The sequence below is a fragment of the Salmo salar genome, chromosome 12 (assembly GCF_965601325.2).
Source record: "Salmo salar chromosome 12, fSalSal1, whole genome shotgun sequence".
Taxonomy (NCBI): domain Eukaryota; kingdom Metazoa; phylum Chordata; class Actinopteri; order Salmoniformes; family Salmonidae; genus Salmo; species Salmo salar.
This window is the reverse complement of record NC_138302.1, coordinates 36,961,170-36,981,180: the sequence shown is the minus strand read 5'-3', so window position 1 is coordinate 36,981,180 and position 20,011 is coordinate 36,961,170. Positions and strand designations below refer to the sequence as shown.

Sequence of the window (20,011 nt, the reverse complement as noted above, 5' to 3'; positions counted from 1 at the left end):
GTTAGTGCTTTTCCTGTTTTTCCTTTTTAAAGGAACACCCCCATATAATAAGGCTGCTGTTAGGCCTGTGTTAACTCATTGGATAAAGTAAACATTCCAGTGTGCTTTTGAATCTGGTAAACTCAACCTGCTGATTTCCAGCATGATCTGCTTGAATAGCTCTTCTTATGAAAAAGATATAGGTCTACATGACTTGACAGACAGAAAAACATGAACTCATACATCTTTACTTCGACAAAGGAATGATGTGGTATACCTATATTTTATTCTTCTTCTTTATTTATTCAGGGAAAACCCATTGAGGCCTGGGTCTCATTCCCAACGGTGCCTTGATCACAAGAACACAACAGCCAATACAACGTAAAACAAAACAGCAATCTATACAAAACACAACATTTATGAAAAACTGCTAGGTCCTCAATGAACACCCTAAACTGCCCGAGAGGCACAACATCTAATTGTAATGAGTTCTGCAAATTGCATTAAAACTGAAAGCGGATTTACCTAATTCAGTGAAGACCCAAGAAACCTCAAGAGTTATTAACCAACCCTGTGAACGGGTTTGGTAACGTGTTTTTATACTTCAACAACAAAGTTAGATAAATCAGAAGCTTGTGTAGTAGAGCTATAAAGTGTAGGGTAATCTAGGATCATATTGGTCTTTAGGACACTTGCAAAGACCTACTAGCTTTTTGACAGGTACCAGGGCAGCAGATCGAGTACATGGCTGTGTGACTGTGCCTAATGTCACATGGACCTTTCCCCTTGCCTCTGCATGAATATACTGTCTCTCATTCACAGTCTCCCTGGCATTCCACAGCAGTAGAACCGTACATAAACATACATTTTTAGCATCATATCTCCCTGCTTCCAAGACACTATTTGTCACTGCTGTGACGTACGTATCTGCCACCTAGAATAACAGTCAGTGTTATCAACAATCTGTGTCCTTATCCTCCATTGGACATGAATATACTTCCATAGGATGGATGCTAATGTGTATAGTCTGGCTGTGCTCATACATTTTAGCAAACTCCCCCAAACCATGGTATAAATAAAGTTTTTTTGAGTGCTGAAAAAGCTGTGGGCTGGAAGGCCGCCAATATATATTATTTTCTAACGATCATGGGGTGCCCATATTCATATCACTGCTTATGGGTGTGGCCACCTCTGTAATTTGAACCCTGTCAAAACTGTCCACCCTGTAGACCCACTAGACTGTTCCTGCTTTCTGGGATTCCTCAGATTGGTAAATAAGAGTGGTTATTATTGCAATTCTTCAAAACGTTCCAATTGTGTACACACACAATGTACGTAATCCTGCATAAACTTCATGCCATAATTCAATAGAATGAAAGCATACTTGTCTTCAGGGATTCTTTAGCCTGATATTGGAGCATGCTGTAGTGTCTGCAACAAACAGTTTACTAGTCTAGTCCACAGTTAAATTAAGATTGTTTCCGTGGGGATATTACATCACTGGCGTCGTGAGTCGTCGTGACATGTTTTTTCTCCAACTGTGCCCACATATTGGTTCAACTGAAGAGGTTCCAAACCGCTTCGGACCGGTTTCAACTCTGCAGTGGTGATGTACAGGTCAGTCCTCAGCTCTTTGTGTCTGTAGGTGTCCTTCAAGAAATCTCTTTACCCTTTTAATCTCCACCATCACCATTCATTACAGATTACAGGACCATACACAGAAAGCTTTGGACCGAATGCGGTCAGTTGAATTTAATTTAGCCTGATCTGTTGGGGGTTCAGTGGGAGTTGAGGCAGGGGATCAACCTGTTTAACTTCTACATTTTACATTTTAGTCATTTTAGCAGACGCTCTTATCCAGAGCGACTTACAGTAGTGAATGCATACATTTTTTTCCTTTTTTTTCGTACTGGTCCCCAGTGGGAATCAAACCCACAACCCTGGCATTGCAAACACCATGCTCTACCAACTGAGCCACACGGGACCATTCTATTAGAGAGAAGAAAAATAGGGCTTATATTGAAGGGTTGTACAGTAACCAGCTGTTACTTAGCATTTTAGGTGAAGCGCCGCTGCCACCTTGGCTATAAATCAACATATTTCACACACAGCATATGATTATAGTGGAATTCGCCTTAAAACTCAGTGACAACAGCAGTAACGCGCACATTTGATTTATTTCCAACACATGTAAATAGTCATTGTACATATTCATTATGGCCCTAAAACCTCCACGTGCATAACTCAAGTTTACTCACAAATATTCCATTGACATTGGTGGATTAAACTGAAATTGCTACCAACTTTCTATGGCTTGTTTTAAAAAATAGCAATATTTTGGAGATTATTTCATTTTCAAATAACCGAAAGTGAGAGTTTGGAATCTAAATAAAGGGAAAAAAACATTCTTGAACATAGGGTGAGACATTCTTACTAATCTGCTAGACAACAAGTTTGGATTAAAGTATAACTTTTGTATGACTGACGCCTTTAGTGAGAGGTATAATGCTTTAATATTTAATATTTGCAGCCCTCCAAATTCATATTCATTATTTAAAATTGGACTGCTTAAATTTTGTCAGGCTTGTCGTTCCAAATAAAATTGAATATTTTTTGCTCATATAATTTAAAAAGCAGGTCGCTAAGTGTAGGCAAGACCATTAGCAAATAGGTAAACTGTGATATGACTAACGAGTTAATCAGGGTGATTTTCCCACAAATAGACAGGCATTTTACTTTCCATGGTCGCAAGATCTTATCTATTTTTGCTGACTTTATATTAAAATGTATTGGAGTGAGATACTTTCTTTCGGGATATGTATACTGAGTATGTCCACATCACTGTCATACCATTTTATTGGTAAACTACTCAGTAATGTAAATGTTGTATTTTTTTTTTGATCCAATACTTACCATAATTTGGTTGTAATCCAGAGAGGTTACAATGCCCATAATAAATAGATATGCTGACAGTGGACAACCTGTTTTACTCCTCTTGACAGTTTAACACTTTCTGGGAAGTAGCCATTTTTTACTATTTTACTACCTAGGGTTACTATACATAACTTTAACCTATTTTATAAGAGATTGTCCAAAATATACACTACCGGTCAAAAGTTTTAGAACAGCTACTCATTCAAGGGTTTTTCTTTATTTTTACTATTTTCTACACTGTAGAATAATAGTGAAGACATCAAAACTATGAAATAACACATATGGAATCATGTAGTAACCAAAAAAAGTGGTAAACATATGAAAATATTTAAGATTCTTCAAATAGCCACCCTTTGCCTTGATGACAGCTTTGCACACACTTTGCATTCTCTCAACCAGCTACATGAGGTAGTCACCTGGAATGCATTTCAATTAACAGGTGTGCCTTGTTAAAAGTTAATTTGTGGAATTTCTTTCTTTCTTAATGCGTTTGAGCCAATCAGTTGTGTTGTGACAAGGTAGGGGGGTATACAGAAGATAGCCCTATTTGGTAAAAGACCAAGTCCATATTATGGCAAGAACAGCTCAAATAAGAAAAGAGAAACGACAGTCGATCGTCACTTTAAGAGATAAATGTCAGTCAATAGGGAAAATTTAAGGAACTTTGAAAGTTTCTTCAAGCGCAGTCGCAAAAACCATCAAGCGTTATGATGAAACTGGCAATCATGAGGACCGCCACAGGAATGGCAGACTCAGAATTACCTCTGCTGCAGAGGATAAGTTCATTAGCGTTACCAGCCTCAGAAATTGCAGCCAAAATAAATGTAACAGACACATCTCAACATCAACTGTTCAGAGGAGACTGTGTGAATCAGGCCTTCATGGTCGAATTGCTGCAAAGACAGACTTGTGGAAATGTGTCTTTTGGTCTGGAGTCCAAATTGGAGATTTTTGGTTCCAACCGCTGTGTTTTTGTGAGACGCGGTGTGGGTGAACGAATGATCTCCGCATGTGTATTTCCCACCGTAAAGCATGGAGGAGATTGTGTTATGGTGTGGGGGTGCTTTGCTGGTGACACTGTGATTTATTTAATATTCAAGGCACACTAAACCAGCATGGCTAGCACAGAATTCTGCAGCGATATGCCATCCCATCTGGTTTGGGCTTAGTGGGACTATCATTTGTTTTCCAACAGGACAATGACCCAACACACCTCCAGGCTCATTCGACCAAGAATGAGAGTGATAGAGTGCTGCATCAGACGACCTGGCCTCCACAGTCCCCCGACCTCAACCAAATTGAGATGGTTTGGGATGAGTCGGACCGCAGAGTGAAGGAAAAGCAGCCAATAAGTGCTCAGCATATGTGGGAACTCCTTCAAGGCTGTTGGAAAAGTATTCTAGGTGAAGCTGGTTGAGAGAATGCCAAGAGTGAGCAAAGCTGTCATCAAGGCAAAGGGTGGCTATTTGAAGAATCTCAAATATAAAATATATTATGATTTGTTTAAAACTTTTTTGGTTACTACATGACTCCATATGTGTTGTTTCATAGTTAAGTCTTCACTATAATTCTGCAATGTAAAAAAATTAAGAAAAAAACCTTGAATGGGTAGGTGTTTTCCTCCAGGATTTTGCCTGTGCCTAGCTCCATTCCGTTCCTTTTTTAACCTGACAGACTCCCCAGTCCTTAACGAATACAAGCATCCCCTAACATGATGCAGCCACCACTACAGTTGAAGTTGGAAGTTTACATACACTTAGGTTGGAGTTATTAAAACTCATTTTTCAACCACTCCCCAAATTTCTTGTTAACAAACTATAGTTTTGGCAGGTCGGATAGGACATCTAGTTTGTGCATGACAAGTAATTTTTCCAACAATTGTTTACAGACAGATTATTTCACTTATTATTCACTGTATCACAATTCCAGTTGGTCAGGAGTTTACATACACTAAGTTCATTGTGCCTTTAAACTGCTTGGAATATTCTAGAAAATTATGTCATGGCCTTAGAAGATTGTATTGGATTTGCCACAAACATAATACTTTTATTCAGGACAAAAAGTAGATTGCTTTGCACATTTCTTGCAGTGTTACTTTAGTGCCTTGTTGCAAACAGGATGCATGTTTTGGAATATTTGTATTCTGTACAAGCGTCCTTCTTTTCACTCTGTCAATGAAGTTAGTTTTGTCGATTAACTATATTGAACAAAACTATGAACGCAACATGTAAAGTGGTGGGCCTGTGTTTCATGAGCTGAAATAAAAGATCCCAGAAATATTCCATATGCACAACAAAAGAATTCAGCTCAAATTTTGTGCACAAATTTGTTGACATCCCTGTTAGTGAGCATTTCTCCTTTGCCAAGATAAACCTGACAGGTGTGGCATATAAAGAAGCTGATTAAACAGCATGATGATTACACAGGTGCACCTTATGCTGGGGACAATAAAAATACACTAAAATTCGCAGTTTTGTCACACAACACATCTCCACCTATGACAGGCCTCCTTTTGTTTTCAACTAACCAGAGGATTATGGTAAAATCTAAGTACCTAACAAAGTGTTTAACAAATATATTACTGGTTTTGGTGGTTTCTTTCAATGAAAAAGTACACTAACATAGCTTTGTTGACCACCAAAAAACTATATTTTTGGTCATCTCTTTTCCATACAGATTATACAATGAAAGACTGGCCTCTGCCTCTTTATCTATACCCTGACAGGTTCACTCACGGTGCACGTGACTCAGGTAACACACACAGTTAATGTTAATATATGTCTTACTGATTTGTAAGAGTCCAAAGGTGAAAGTGACAAGGTGGAAACTTATCCAGTAATTGTATCTATCAGTTGCTATGAAGGAGAGGAGATGAAGGCTATTCACTGCATTGTTTTGCTGTGACATTTAAACAAATCACAATCATATACTGTACATACAATAAATACAAAGAAACAGGTGTTTGAATGCTCATGTTGTTTGAGTGCTCATTTTACCTTCAAAAGACAAAAAATGTAATAAAAAATCCTGTAGTGCAAAACCGAATACCTCTCTTCTCTGAGTATCAGCTCTGGCCTTTTACCCCGGACGACTCGGTACGGTCCACTGACCTGTCATTCAATTACACATGGGTATACTATATTATTTTTAAATATATATTAAATGTTATGTTGTCATTTGTTTATGGGTAAAATGACTTGACCTCGGGTTGCCTCCAGGCTGCATGGTGGACATCGCCTTTCTGATTGACGGCAGCGGGAACGTGGGCGGGCGGCGCTTTCAGATCCAGAAATACTTCCTGGTCGAGGTGTTACGGGTTATCAATGTGGGCGTGTCCGGAGCCATAATGGGAGTCGTTCAGTACGGGTAACTGAAATACCCAGCTTCGCACAACTGAACTCGATTACAGTGCTGCAGTCACGATAATTACTACAGTATTAGGCTGCAGGTATAAGTCATAGTGGCATCTATAGAGGAAAATCGAGAGAGAAATGTTAAGTATCTCAAAATATTCTTTGTCCCCCCACCCACTGTGCTGATTAGAAACAGTATTTTGAACTCTAAATGGATATATCTAACTAGCCACTGTTATAAGTACAGTATAAATGTATTACCTTTATGAGGTATAAGAGAGAGAAGTGGAGTCTGATGGGCAGAAAGGTAAACAAAATACTGGGATAGAGGACAGAACGGGCGATTGCTATAGTGGTTGGAGAAAGGAGGACAGGAAAATAACAGAATAAGATGAGGCAGAAGAAAGATTGAAAGAGGTAGTGCTAGTTGGGACATGGGCACTACTAATGCATCCCAAATGGCACCCTATTCCTTACATAACCTTAGTGCACTGCTTTTGACCATGTGCTCTGGTCAAAAGTGCACTATGTAGTGAATAGGGTGCCTTTTGGGAAGCACCCTAGGCCACTCATCCATCTCATAGGCTTTGATTGGGTGTCAACATGTCAAAGCTAACTGAAAATGGACTACGGTGAGGTGCTGCCATGTAGTCTACAAACCACTCGTCATCTATACAGCACTACTCCCTTTAGGGCTATCAAACAGACTTAAAACAGAGCCCTATGGGCCCTGGTCAATAGTAGAGCACTACATAGGGAAGTGTGCCATTTGGAACACACTCCGGGCCTCCTCCTTCACCATCATGCTTAATGAACATCCTGAGAGAGACATTTTTGACAGATGGAGTGATGGATAATGATGGAGAGAGAGATAAATTATGTTGTCAGATTCAACTGCGGTGCCTCCCTTTTCCCCTTCAACTAGAAGAGAACAAAATAAATGTCAGAACGAGATATTTGATATGGTCATTAGGACATGCAAACAAAGCAAGTCACAGAACTGTGGTCACTTGTAGCTCAGTTGGTAGAGCATTGCGCTTGCAATGCTAGGGTTGTGGGTTTGATTCCCACGGGGGACCAGTATGAAAAATGCACGTACTCACTACTGTAAGTCGCTCTGGATAAGGGCGTGTGCTAAATGAATTAAATGTATCTATCAACACTGACAGTGACCCATTTCTTCAATAACACCCTGGTGTTGCCAGCACCAGGGATCTTCAAATCGGGCTCCCGAGTGGCGCACTTTTGCCAGGCACTGCATTTCAGTGCTTGAGGCGTCACTACGGACACCCTGGTTCGAATCCAGGCTGCATCACAACCGGCCGTGATTTGGAGTCCCATAAGGCGGCACACAATTGGCCCAGCGTCGTCCGGGTTTGGTCGGTGTAGGCCGTCAATGTAAATAAGAATTTGTTCTTAACAGACTTGCCTAGTTAAATAAGTAAATAGAAATGTAAGGACCTGTGTAGAACGTATCATCCAAAAAGGGGGTACCTCCAATGTGGGTGAGTTGCCACACACATGATTTTAAAATGACTTATTTGACAATTTAAAAAAATATATAAAAAGGTGCTCCAGCCAGAGGAACAATACACACACAAAAGGATAAACTTGACAAAGCCTTATGGCTTATTTCCATTGTGTGCAACAGGATGGCAGGCAGGCAAGGCTGACACTCATTGCAACTTAGAAAAACAATATGAATAGTATGGTTTGGGTGGGATGGGTTTCCAGGGATTAGACACAATACGTATCTAACAAGAATGCCTTTTAAGATTTGTGTAATCCTCCAAACTTTTAACTTTGTGAAAGAAAGATGGTTGATTTACCAGAGAAACCTTTAGATTAAGGCTGCTATTTAATCAAAGAGGCCTCCTTCATCTGTATTTAAACAAAACACATGAGAATCGAAATCACTTAAAAACACATTGAAAAACGACAATCAAAAGAAATGTACATAAAATTGTATTGTAGATCTACTTAAAATTCATATAATACACATATACTCACTAAAATCCATGAGTGACACCAAGCCGGGAGCCGGGTGAGTTGAATTGTCTTCAAGCTCATCCCTTCGCAGTAGTGTTTACATTTTTTTGTTGCCTCTCCAACACTCCCTGCTGTTTTAGTTAATGACTGAAATAAGATTCCCTCCAGGATATGCAGCTGCATCAAACAGAGAAATGGGAGGAAAAAGACTTGGATCTCCGGTAGTGCTTGCCGTGCGGTAGCAGAGAGAACAGTCTATGACCTCGGTGACTATAGTCTTTGACAATTGTTTGGGCCTTCCTCTGACACGCCTAGTATATAGGTCCTGGATGGCAGGAAGCTTGGCCCAGAGATGTACTGGGCTGTACGCACTACCCTCTGTAGCGCCTTACCAGCAGCTGCCATACCAGGCGGTGATGCAACCAGTCAGGATGCTCTCGATAGTGCAGCTGTAGAACATTTTGAGGATCTGGGGACCCATACCAAATCTTTTCAGTCTCCTGAGGGGGAAAAGGTGATGTCGTGCCCTCTTCACCACTGTCTTAGTGTGTTTGAACCATGATAGTTTCTTGGTGATGTGGACACCAAGGACCTTGAAAGTCTCCACCTGCTCCACTACAGCCCCGTCGATGTGAATGGGAGTGTGCTCTGCCCTCCTTTTCCTGTAGTCCACGATCAGCTCCTTTGTCTTGCCCACGTTGAGGGAGAGGTTGTTGTCCTGGCACCACAATGCCAGGTCTCTGACCTCATCTCTATAGGCTGTCTCATCGTTGTCGGTGATCAGGCTTACCACTGTTGTGTCGTCATTGTGTAATGGACAATTTTCCAATCTTATTGATGAGGAATCTTTCAGTTCATGATTTGAAACGTCACTTAAACACACTAACTGACAACCTCCGTTTTCTCCTTCCCTCAGGTAGTGTGTCGGGCCGGTGTCTTCTCCTTGCCCTTTGCCAGTTGGTTCTCCTTACTCTCCCCCGCACGGGCCCTGATGGAACGCGTGTTCCATGCCCCGCCTGGTGTGTAGCCGCACCTGGCTCAAATGCCCATGACCTCATCTTCCTATTGGATGGCTCCTGCAGTATGGGCATTGCCCACTTCGCCACCCAAACTCAAGTTTGTCGCTGATGTTACGTCGACATCTCCACCACGGACACACGTGGCGCTAGTGCAGTACACGTATGAGCAGAGGTTGGAGATATGCCTTGGGGAATATGGAGGAAAGAAGGAGCTGTTGGACGCCATTTTGAGGATAAGCTACTGGAGCCGGGGGACCAGCACAGGGGGTGGCCATTGTGTTCACCACCCGGGAAGTTTTCAGCCAACCGAACAGGAGTAAGCAGAAGGTCATAGTAGTTATCACTGACGGCGTTCATATGACGACGTCAGGTCTCCTGCTCTGGCCACTCAACAGTTAGGGAAGTAAGGTGGGGAGGGAGGGTCAAGAGCTGATTGGCTAAGAGGGAACAATGGAAAATAATTGTAGCAGGGCAGAGAGGCCACATTTGAAGACTGAAAATACACCTTGGGTGAATGAAAGCAAGGTTTCACTTTCCACATTATTGCTTTCATCCATTTAATCACATCAGGGACTACCTTGCCAGAGAAAGGGTTAATTTCCTGAAGACAAACAATGTATACGAAACGCTTCAGTCTGGTTTTAGACCCCATCATAGCACTGAGACTGCACTTGTGAAGGTGGTAAATGACCTTTTAATGACGTCAGACCGAGGCTCTGCATCTGTCCTCGTGCTCCTAGATCTTAGTGCCGCTTTTGATACCATCGATCACCACATTCTTTTGGAGAGATTGGAAACCCAAATTGGTCTACATGGACAAGTTCTGGCCTGGTTTAGATCTTATCTGTCGGAAAGATATCAGTTTGTCTCTGTGAATGGTTTGTCCTCTGACAAATCAATTGTAAATTTCGGTGTTCCTCAAGGTTCCGTTTTAGGACCACTATTGTTTTCACTATATATTTTACCTCTTGGGGATGTCATTCGAAAACATAATGTTAAATTTCACTGCTATGCAGACGACACACAGCTGTACATTTCAATGAAACATGGTGAAGCCCCAAAATTGCCCTCGCTAGAAGCCTGTGTTTCAGACATAAAGAAGTGGATGGCTGCAAACTTTCTACTTTTAAACTCGGACAAAACAGAGATGCTTGTTCTAGGTCCCAAGAAACAAAGAGATCTTCTGTTGAATCTGACAATTAATCTGGATGGTTGTACAGTCGTCTCAAATAAAACTGTGAAGGACCTCGGCGTTACTCTGGACCCTGATCTCTCTTTTGAAGAACATATCAAGACTGTTTCAAGGACAGCTTTTTTCCATCTACGTAACATTGCAAAAATCAGAAATTTTCTGTCCAAAAATGACGCAGAAAAATTAATCCATGCTTTTGTTACTTCTAGGCTGGACTACTGCAATGCTCTACTTTCCGGCTACCCGGATAAAGCACTAAATAAACTTCAGTTAGTGCTAAATACGGCTGCTAGAATCCTGACTAGAACCAAAAAATTTGATCATATTACTCCAGTGTTAGCCTCCCTACACTGGCTTCCTGTTAAGGCAAGGGCTGATTTCAAGGTTTTACTGCTAACCTACAAAGCATTACATGGGCTTGCTCCTACCTATCTTTCCGATTTGGTCCTGCCGTACATACCTACACGTACGCTACGGTCACAAGACGCAGGCCTCCTAATTGTCCCTAGAATTTCTAAGCAAACGGCTGGAGGTAGGGCTTTCTCCTATAGAGCTCCATTTTTATGGAATGGTCTGCCTACCAATGTGAGAGACGCAGACTCAGTCTCAACCTTTAAGTCTTTACTGAAGACTTATCTCTTCAGTAGGTCCTATGATTAAGTATAGTCTGGCCCAGGAGTGTGAAGGTGAACGGAAAGGCTGGAGCAACGAACCGCCCTTGCTGTCGCTGCCTTGCCGGTTCCCCTCTTTCCACTGGGATTCTCTGCCTCTAACCCTTTTACAGAGGCTGAGTCACTGGCCTACTGGTGTTCTTCCATGCCGTCCATGGGAGGGGTGCGTCACTTGAGTGGGTTGAGTCACTGACGTGGTCTTCCTGTCTGGGTTGGCGCCCCCCCCCCCCTTGGGTTGTGCCATGGCGGAGATCGTTGTGGGCTATACTCGGCCTTGTCTTAGGACGGTAAGTTGGTGGTTGGAGACATCCCTCTAGTGGTGTGGGGGCTGTGCTTTGGCAAAGTGGGTGGGGTTATATCCTGCCTGTTTGGCCCTGTCCGGGGGTATCATCGGATGGGGCCACAGTGTCTTCTGATCCCTCCTGTCTCAGCCTCCAGTATTTATGCTGCAGTAGTTTATGTGTCGGGGGGCTAGGGTCAGTCTGTTACATCTGGAGTATTTCTCTTGTCTTATCCGGTGACCTGTGTGTATTTAAATATGCTCTCTCTAATTCTCTCTTTCTCTCTTTCTGTCTTTCTCTCGGAGGACCTGAGCCCTAGGACCATGCCTCAGGACTACCTGGTATGATGACTCCTTGCTGTCCCCAGTCCACCTGGCCGTGCTGCTGCTCCAGTTTCAACTGTTCTGCCTGCGGCTATGGAACCCTGACCTGTTCACCGGACGTGCTTGTTGCACCCTCGACAACTACTATGATTATTATTATTTGACCATGCTGGTCATTTATGAACATTTTAACATTTTAACATTTTGACCATGTTCTGTTATAATATCCACCCTGCACAGCCAGAAGAGGACTGGCCACCCCTCATAGCCTGGTTCCTCTCTAGGTTTCTTCCTAGGTTTTTGGCCTTTCTAGGGAGTTTTTCCTAGGGAGTTTTTCCTAGCCACCGTGCTTCTTTCACATGCTTTGCTTGCTGTTTGGGGTTTTAGGCTGGGTTTCTGTACAGCACTTTGAGAATATCAGCTGATGTACGAAGGGCTATATAAAAATAAATTTGAATTTGATTTGATTTGATTTAATTTGAATGGAAGTATTTGAATGGAGCAAGACACTGATATATGGTGTGTGTATGTGAACAGGTATAATTGCCTACTCCATTGGTATTGCTTGGACTTCCCAGGAGCAGCTAGAAGACAGCCAGTGAGCCAGTCAAGGAGCACTCGTTCTTCATGGAGGACTTTGATGACCTCCATAAGCTGGTGCCCACTATCGTACACAACATCTGTCAAGAGTTCAGCTCACAGCCCCAAAACTGAAGACTTAAGTAGAACACACCAAAATGACGGTCAGCTGAGAGTACAACAGAGTGCCTCTGACCAGAATATCAGGTAGCATTTTCTGGTGATTTTCCAACAATTCTACATGTTAAATTGGCAAAGAAAACAGGCACTGCTCCCTATGACCCCACGGCGGAAGTAATTGATGGAACGGCCTCCTATTTCGCTCGGCTGACCATCGTTCTGGTGTGTGTGGTCTCTTACACACTGGGAGAAGTACTACATCGTCAACAAATGATACTTACGTAAATAACAGCTCTATATGTATTTAAATAATATACATGTTAACATAAAACATGTTTTGAAAAGTATTATTGTTAGGACTTTTGCATGGTATAAACATTGCTATTGGATTACAATTAATATGTAATATGGGGTACTTAAAAGTATTAATCAAATACATTTTCCTATGGGTAGGAAATGTTGAAGCAATGAAAGGCATTATTCTAAAGGTGGGAAACAAATACTATATTACCAGTATGATATACAACATATTCCTTTATTGTTGTTATTGATAAATCTGTCACTCTCCCATCTGAGAAAAAAATACAATACATCATGAAAAAAGAATAAACTATAATGACAATAATTATATGTACTGTATGTACAGTCCAATTAGCATATTTATCAAATTCACATCTTAAAAGAATTCTCTATACAACTGGAGGTTAAAAGGGGAATTACTTTTGATTTACAACAGGCAAACTTGGCTTCGCCCAGGACTTTGTGTTTGTTTTCCCATTGGTTATTAATAGGTTCTTTGTTTTGTGTGATCTCTTTTCATACACTTTGTAGTGCTTGTAAGCAACACCACCTGCTGCTCAGAATGGACAAGTGAATTTTAGACGCATATCTATGAGTCACTATTTAGACTAGAGCATTCTGCTTTTACACTGCCTATAACACGATAATTCTTTGTTCAAATCCTAGTTCTTGTCCGACAACTGGTTCTGGAGGACCACTGTTTGCTTGGTTATTATTATTCCAATTGAGGACCGTATGCAGTCTTGATGGACACACAGCGAACTAACAGGTCTCAAAAACGATAGCTCAATCAAACTGGTTTGGAGAAAACTAGTATTTAAAGTGGTTCTCCATGACCAAAAACACACAAAAAGAAACACTAGCTTAATGTCAGCCCTCACTATTCTGTCATTCAAATGGACATACAGCCCATTAAAAGACATGAAATGTGAGCCAACCTGGTGAAATATGGTTCTTCCACATTGTGAGCAGCAGGGGGCCATATACAAACTCCTCTTTTGTTCAACTACTCAGTGTTGTGATGAGACTACTGTACGTTTACCACGACAAGCGCACCATACATACTGACTCCATTTCACATCACCATGTTTAGCCACTCAAATATACTGTGTTAATAAATATCTTTTTTTTTATATATACTTTAAAACTGTACACGTTTTTTGTTCGCTCCCTTACATTGTCTAAAATTACCTGACACCAAAGAAAAATAAAAAGGAAAAAATATCTTTGTACAACGCAAGCACACCGAATTCCTCACAGATTTTGATCCATCCGTCATTCAACAGTCCTTATTTTAGAGACCAAAGCATTTGGTAGATAGCGAAATCCTAATCTCTCACATGTTCAACTGCAGATGAGACAACTTTGAGAATAAATGACAAAAATCTGTCTTGTTTTGTAGTGCTCACAACCAAAGGCATACAACTTGTGATAAGACCGGCAAATCTCCAACCATTCCACTACAAAATAAACAAAGTACACAAATCCCAAGGAATAACTCCTAAATGTTCAAGTAAAACAGAAAATATTCTTTAAAAAAATATTTACCTGTATTTAACAAGGATTTACCTTTTTCACCAACCATGTATAGTAAATAAAAAACTAGTAATTGCTCAAAATAATTTGACAAAATTCTATTTTCAAACAGTTATTACCTAAAGCATTTACCCTGCTTTCTGACCAGAGCTGGTCATATCGCCTAAACACAGGAGTGTAGCTTGTGTGCAGTTGAGTACTGAAAGACCTCAGTTCTGCTGTCAAAAATGGGAGCCAAGGGGCTAACTCAGCACAAGGGCAAGCAGGATATCTATGAAGAAACTATCTTAGCAGTCATAGCTAACTTAGCATTAGCAAAATAGCTAACTTAGCATTATAAGCTGAAAGAGCCAACTTAACGGTCGCAGGAAACTTTACATGTGCAGGCTCTCTGTGAAGCATCTTGTCGTTGTAAGACAATACTTGGTTGATTCTTTTGGCTTAAATGACACGGAGGCATAAATAAATACACAGCTCAAATAAAAAAAATAATCAAATGAATAAATTGTTTCACTGCAAACCATTTTTCAGTGCAGTTTGTCTGGTTGCTCAACTATAAATACACGATAAAGCAGCATGTATTCAAATTAGGTCAAACCACAACATTGATCAATCGATTCCGTTACATTGTGAAACAAAATTTGAGTAATTAATCTACTGCTAGCAAAGTGTCACAGGACAGATCTTGTTAAGAGTTAACGCTTCTACTTATGTTGGTACAGTATATTACAATGTTGTTGTCCTATTTATGTAAAGAATGGAACATCCAAACACCAAAAGAGGCACTCCTTTTACCTAGGCGAGCTGAAGCTGGAGCATAAAAGCATTTACAATTTAATTGGAAACTAAATGAAGTTGAAGAAAGGATGTGGCCTGGGTAAGTCAGTGTTTTGGCTGTGTACAGGCAATTTGGATTTGAACACTGATTCAACACCGAAGCAAAGCAAGCTGGAATACAAGGATGGCTTACTCACTTAGGTGACAGATTCAAATGGGCTAATATGTAGGAATTTTGTTAGCAAAGTTTCATCACACAATTCAATTATTTTCATGGGGTTGGTTTTTCAAGAGGGTGCAAAGCAAGAGTATGGACAATAGGCACTACTACTTAAAAAGCTACATTTTTACTTGTTTTAGAGATGAATTAATGGAGTCATTTCCAATTGGTTGTGATTACATACAAAACCACATTGACATATACAAAAGGCTATAATAAATCACATCAAGGAAATGCAGGCTCATGGCCTTTACTTCAACTTCAAACTGACTTTCAGGTTTCTTTAAACTTATTTACCATTTTTCTTATTCAGGGGGACTCGAGTTCTGCACGCTACTGTATATTTCAGTGGATTGGAGGGCATTGTGGATCTCAACTCCCTTGTTCAATCATTTAAACAGTACTGTGACTATTGACCACTAGCTGTATATATGCTGTGTACATTGATGTAAATATAATTATTTTCAAACTTAGTTTTATGGATCAAATGGAATAGACAAGGTCCAGTACTATGTGGGGCAATAAATTATAAGTTGTTGTTGAACACCCTGCCCACTCCTACTTTGCACACAAATTGTAAAATAACATTGTCTGCAAGACTGACGAAAAAGGCACATTTTCATGAAATCTTTCAAAACGACGACATTGAAGACACAGGCAGTCTTAGGGGTGGCCGGGGAGGGTGTGGGGTGGGGGCAGAATACGATTATTGTGTTTCTGTTAGTTAGGAAACGAACGCAATGTTTCTAAACGAGAGTACAGAATTTCCTGGATATCCGCTTGGTCTTTGTGATGTTCGACAACATCTCCTTCTGGTTTGGCTGTAGCACCCAGGCCCGCCCGGGTGGAAGGATAGTAGAGTAGCCCTCTTTCTCTCAAAACTCTCTCACACTCACCCCTTTCAGCCTTCAAACCATCAGGTGTCTAACCATCCCTCTCGACTGCCACTGGTCGAGACTCAGACACCAGTGGCTAGTTACCCATCCACCTCACTACATTTCCTTCCACAGTGCCTTTGAGTTGGGCTCCAACTCCCATCTCTCCCTTCAGTTACAAAAAAACTCGTCCCCTTTTTGATGGTCCTTCGAGCCGGACGCAGCTGTTAGCCATTGGGATTTGCGGTCATACGAAGACCTTGGCGAGCGCGTCGGCCCCGGCGCTGCCGATGTAGCACTTGGTGGGGTGGAACGCCACGTCGTGGATGGCCTCGTCCGACTTCTTGCGGTGCGCTGTGAATTCCTGGATGCACGTCTTGCTCTCCATGTTCCACAGGCGGATGGAGCAGTCGTGGCCTAACAGGGCGGAGGATGGTGAGAACAAAAATATAAAGAAACAGGAACAAAAATATAAAGAAATAGGGAGGTAGAGTGAGAGAGGAAGAAAGAGAGCTGGAGGGAGACATTAAAATTCTAAAACTGCCTTTTAGTGAAAGTTACCACAAGAAAGATCGAAGGGGGCTTCGGTTTCTGTGCTCAGATATTTGCCACACTGTCAGTTTGTATCTCCAGTTATGTAAGGAACAATATTGCTGTAATTACATGAAACGCTAACCAACACACACACTAGTACTTCCCTGTTTCCAGATAAATACTTACTGCCAGACATCAGGTACAAGCCGTTGGGATCCACAGCTAAACTGGTGACTGCGTCCAGGTGGGCTACCATGGAGTGAATACATTTCCCTGTAATAGGAACCCGGGATGAGTACAAAAATCACTGTCCTCAATGTTGTATTTATACCAACTCTTATAAGTACACTTTATACTGTGACAAAATGTGTTTGTCTTACTATGTATACATTTTATTTAAATTTTAATTCCAGCTGGAATGTCGGTTCAAAATGGCCGCTGTCTAGCTCACCCGTGTTGTTGTCGAAGAACTGGATGTGTCGGTCCTCCTGGGCCGTGATGGTGATGGGCAGAGTGGGGTGACTCAGCACCTTATTGATCTTGCACGGGGCTTCTGTGTGTGACAAGACATGGAACTCAATTGAACATTGCAGATTATCCTTTCTCATTTACATTTGGTCATTTGTCAGAACAACAGGATAAATGGGAGTTATAACTCGAGACAAAATTATTCAAAAGTAGGGAGTTGAAAGGAAAATCCACAGAGCTATAACATAATTGGTGGATACTAGGGTTATATTGCAGACTGTACTGATATACCAGCTGCTATACCCTATTGCTAATAAAACAAAGAAACAAACTAGGGAAGCTTTCTGAAGCGAGTACACCAACAAAATAAGAGTGACTTTTAATGCACCAACAAACATTTATGGTGTGACAACAGGGGTAAAGGGCGTTGACAGGGAGAGCGCAAGAAAATAGGCAGTGAGCGCATAGTGCACTCAATTATTCTCTTTTGAGTTACAAATCTATACAGTCACTGTGTAGAAATGGCAGCGGAGCTTACCGGGCTCTCCGGTCTGGTCCAGCTTGAGGATCAGCTGCCGCGTCTCCATGTTGAAGAGTCCGATCTCCCCCGTGCTGAACGACGTCACCATGTGGGCCGGCTCACTGCACACCAGGTCCACTGACGTGGGGACGCCCAGCTCTGAAGCCGACAGAGTTGGAAAGGTTATGAGCTAATCCTAGAGCAGTTCTGTTGAAGGGGGCAGGATTTGCGTGTGGTGACCATAGAAATAGAATGCCATTCTATACATCTATTTCTATGGTGGTGACCTGGTCCTAGGACCTTTTTTATGGGGCTGATAGTGTCCTGAATTGAGCTAATTCTAGGTCAGTTTCGCTCTGAATCAGACAGAGGTAGAGAGGTTAGGGTTTGGCTGTGGGGACCTGGCTGGTCCTAGGTCAGACCTCTTTTTGGGGCACGTAGTGTTCTGAATTGACCCAGAGGTTCCCAAACTTTTTTGACAAGCGACCCCACCATGTAAAAAAAAGTTACAGGAATCAACGGCCAATGTTTACTTTTTTAAAATTGGGACTATGACAGTCTATTACAAATCAGTCATAGTATTTTTGACAGTATTTCAATCTGAAGACAGTATGGTTTGAAGTGAGAAATGCATCAGAAAGGCATTGGGAAGTTCAGAAGATCAGCAGGCAATAATATTGTGTGACTTTCTGTGTAGAAAAGAACATCATCATTGATGATGTTCTGTTCCCCCCCCCAGTCTGATTTAGTGCCTGGTCTTGTCAATTCTGTTCTAATGGCTTGTGGGCATAGTAGCATAAACCATTCAAAAAGATGGACATTTTGTAGGAAGAAAACAGAAACCCCTCTGATTCTTACAACCGCATCTAGCGGCTACCTTCTATGAACCAAGCGTCAATTTTCTCTCGCGACCCCATTTTATTTTTCATCAGGCGACCCTACATGGTGTCGCGATCCCTAGTTTGGGAAACCCCGGAGTAACTCTTTATGGAGCGGATTCTAGGTCATTGTATAGTGTGAAATTACGAATAGATTTTATAAGCTGATCCCAGAGCAGTGGTTATGTCGGACAGTCCATGTAAGAGGGTCAATTAGGTGCTTTGTAAGCTGATTCTAGAGCAGGCGTTGTGGAACATTTGGTGAAAATGTATGAGGCATCTGTTTTATGAACTGATCCTAGGGCAGTGTTTGTATGGGGCAGCCAAAGTAAGTCTATTGGGGGATCATTTCGTCGATCTGATCTGCGTTCAGCAATTCACCTCCTTTCTCGTTGAAGACGGCGAGTGCGGGGGAGGTGTTGGCAGCGTTCCACAGGCGCACAGTGCCGTCCCCGGAGCAGGAGAGCAGGCGCTGGTGGGCCGAGCTGTAGACCACTCCCCACACTGAGTCAGTGTGACCCAGCAGCGCCCCCCGCAGCACCGAGGGCTCTATGGCAGGAAAGAGAGAGGGAGAGTTAGGAGGGAGAGGGAAAGAGAGATGAGGGAGAGATGCAGAATTAAGAGGTGGGGAGAGTTAAAAGGAGGGAGGGGAAAAGGAGAGAGGGAATGATGGAGAACGAAAGATCATGTGGAGACGGGAAGAAAAAAAAAGAGTTGGATAAAGAGAGAGAGTGAAAGAGGAGGATGAAAAAGAGGAGGGTGAAAGGAGTGTCAGGTGGAAAGTTAGAAGAGAGCCATGTAGTTAGTGAAAGGGAAAAAAGAGGTAGAGAGAAAGGGTCAAGAGATCAGTGAAGAGATGAAGAGAATATGAAAGAAGAGAAAGAAGAGAGATGTGCTAATAATCAGAGGTGTAGCTAAGGCATCTTGGGGGCGTACCATATGAGTCATAGGGGTCGATATTGGGGTTGGGGGTGTTCCAGCTCTGAATGGTTCCATCCACCCCCCCACTGAAGCACTGCTCCCCTGTAGAGCTCATGGTCACACACAACACCGCACCCCTACAGAAGACAGGAAAACTCATCTCATTATTAACTTCAACTTGTTTTGGGGAAGACAAAACAACACTGCACTCCTACAGGAGAAAGTGGCAATACCTGTCACTATAAAATTCATTTAAAAAAAAAAAATGTTTTACAAAGATACAAAGTTAATTTGCTTGAACAAATGATTCATGTATACAAGAGTATCGGTCCAGCTGTCCATTTATAAAAAGGTTGGGTTATAGTGGATAAGGAAGGTTACTCACCGATGGGCCCTGAATGTATAGATGGGCTCCACATCTAGGGCAGCACACCTAGGAAGACAGACAGGGGACATAACTACCTTTCGTGTACATATTCAACGAGCATACGCTATATAGAACAGAATGGCCCATTACAGCCATCAGAAATGTATAATAAGAA

General features: G+C 41.8%; 1 protein-coding gene across 3 annotated transcripts in view; it reads right to left on the bottom strand.

The window, feature by feature from the left end:
- Positions 1 to 12,956: 12,956 nt before the first annotated feature.
- The window catches only part of LOC106564825 (striatin-like), an 87,814-nt gene continuing 80,759 nt past the window's right edge, over positions 12,957 to 20,011 (bottom strand). For all 3 annotated transcript variants that reach the window (XM_014131257.3, XM_014131259.3, XM_014131258.3), the window contains 7 exons: positions 19,855 to 19,902; positions 19,485 to 19,606; positions 18,930 to 19,097; positions 17,689 to 17,829; positions 17,134 to 17,235; positions 16,869 to 16,955; positions 12,957 to 16,565 (listed from right to left, as the gene is read on the bottom strand). In XM_014131257.3, coding sequence (XP_013986732.2) covers positions 16,396 to 16,565; positions 16,869 to 16,955; positions 17,134 to 17,235; positions 17,689 to 17,829; positions 18,930 to 19,097; positions 19,485 to 19,606; positions 19,855 to 19,902 — 838 coding nt within the window. In that variant the 3' untranslated portion in view covers positions 12,957 to 16,395. The remainder of the gene's footprint in view (positions 16,566 to 16,868; positions 16,956 to 17,133; positions 17,236 to 17,688; positions 17,830 to 18,929; positions 19,098 to 19,484; positions 19,607 to 19,854; positions 19,903 to 20,011) is intronic.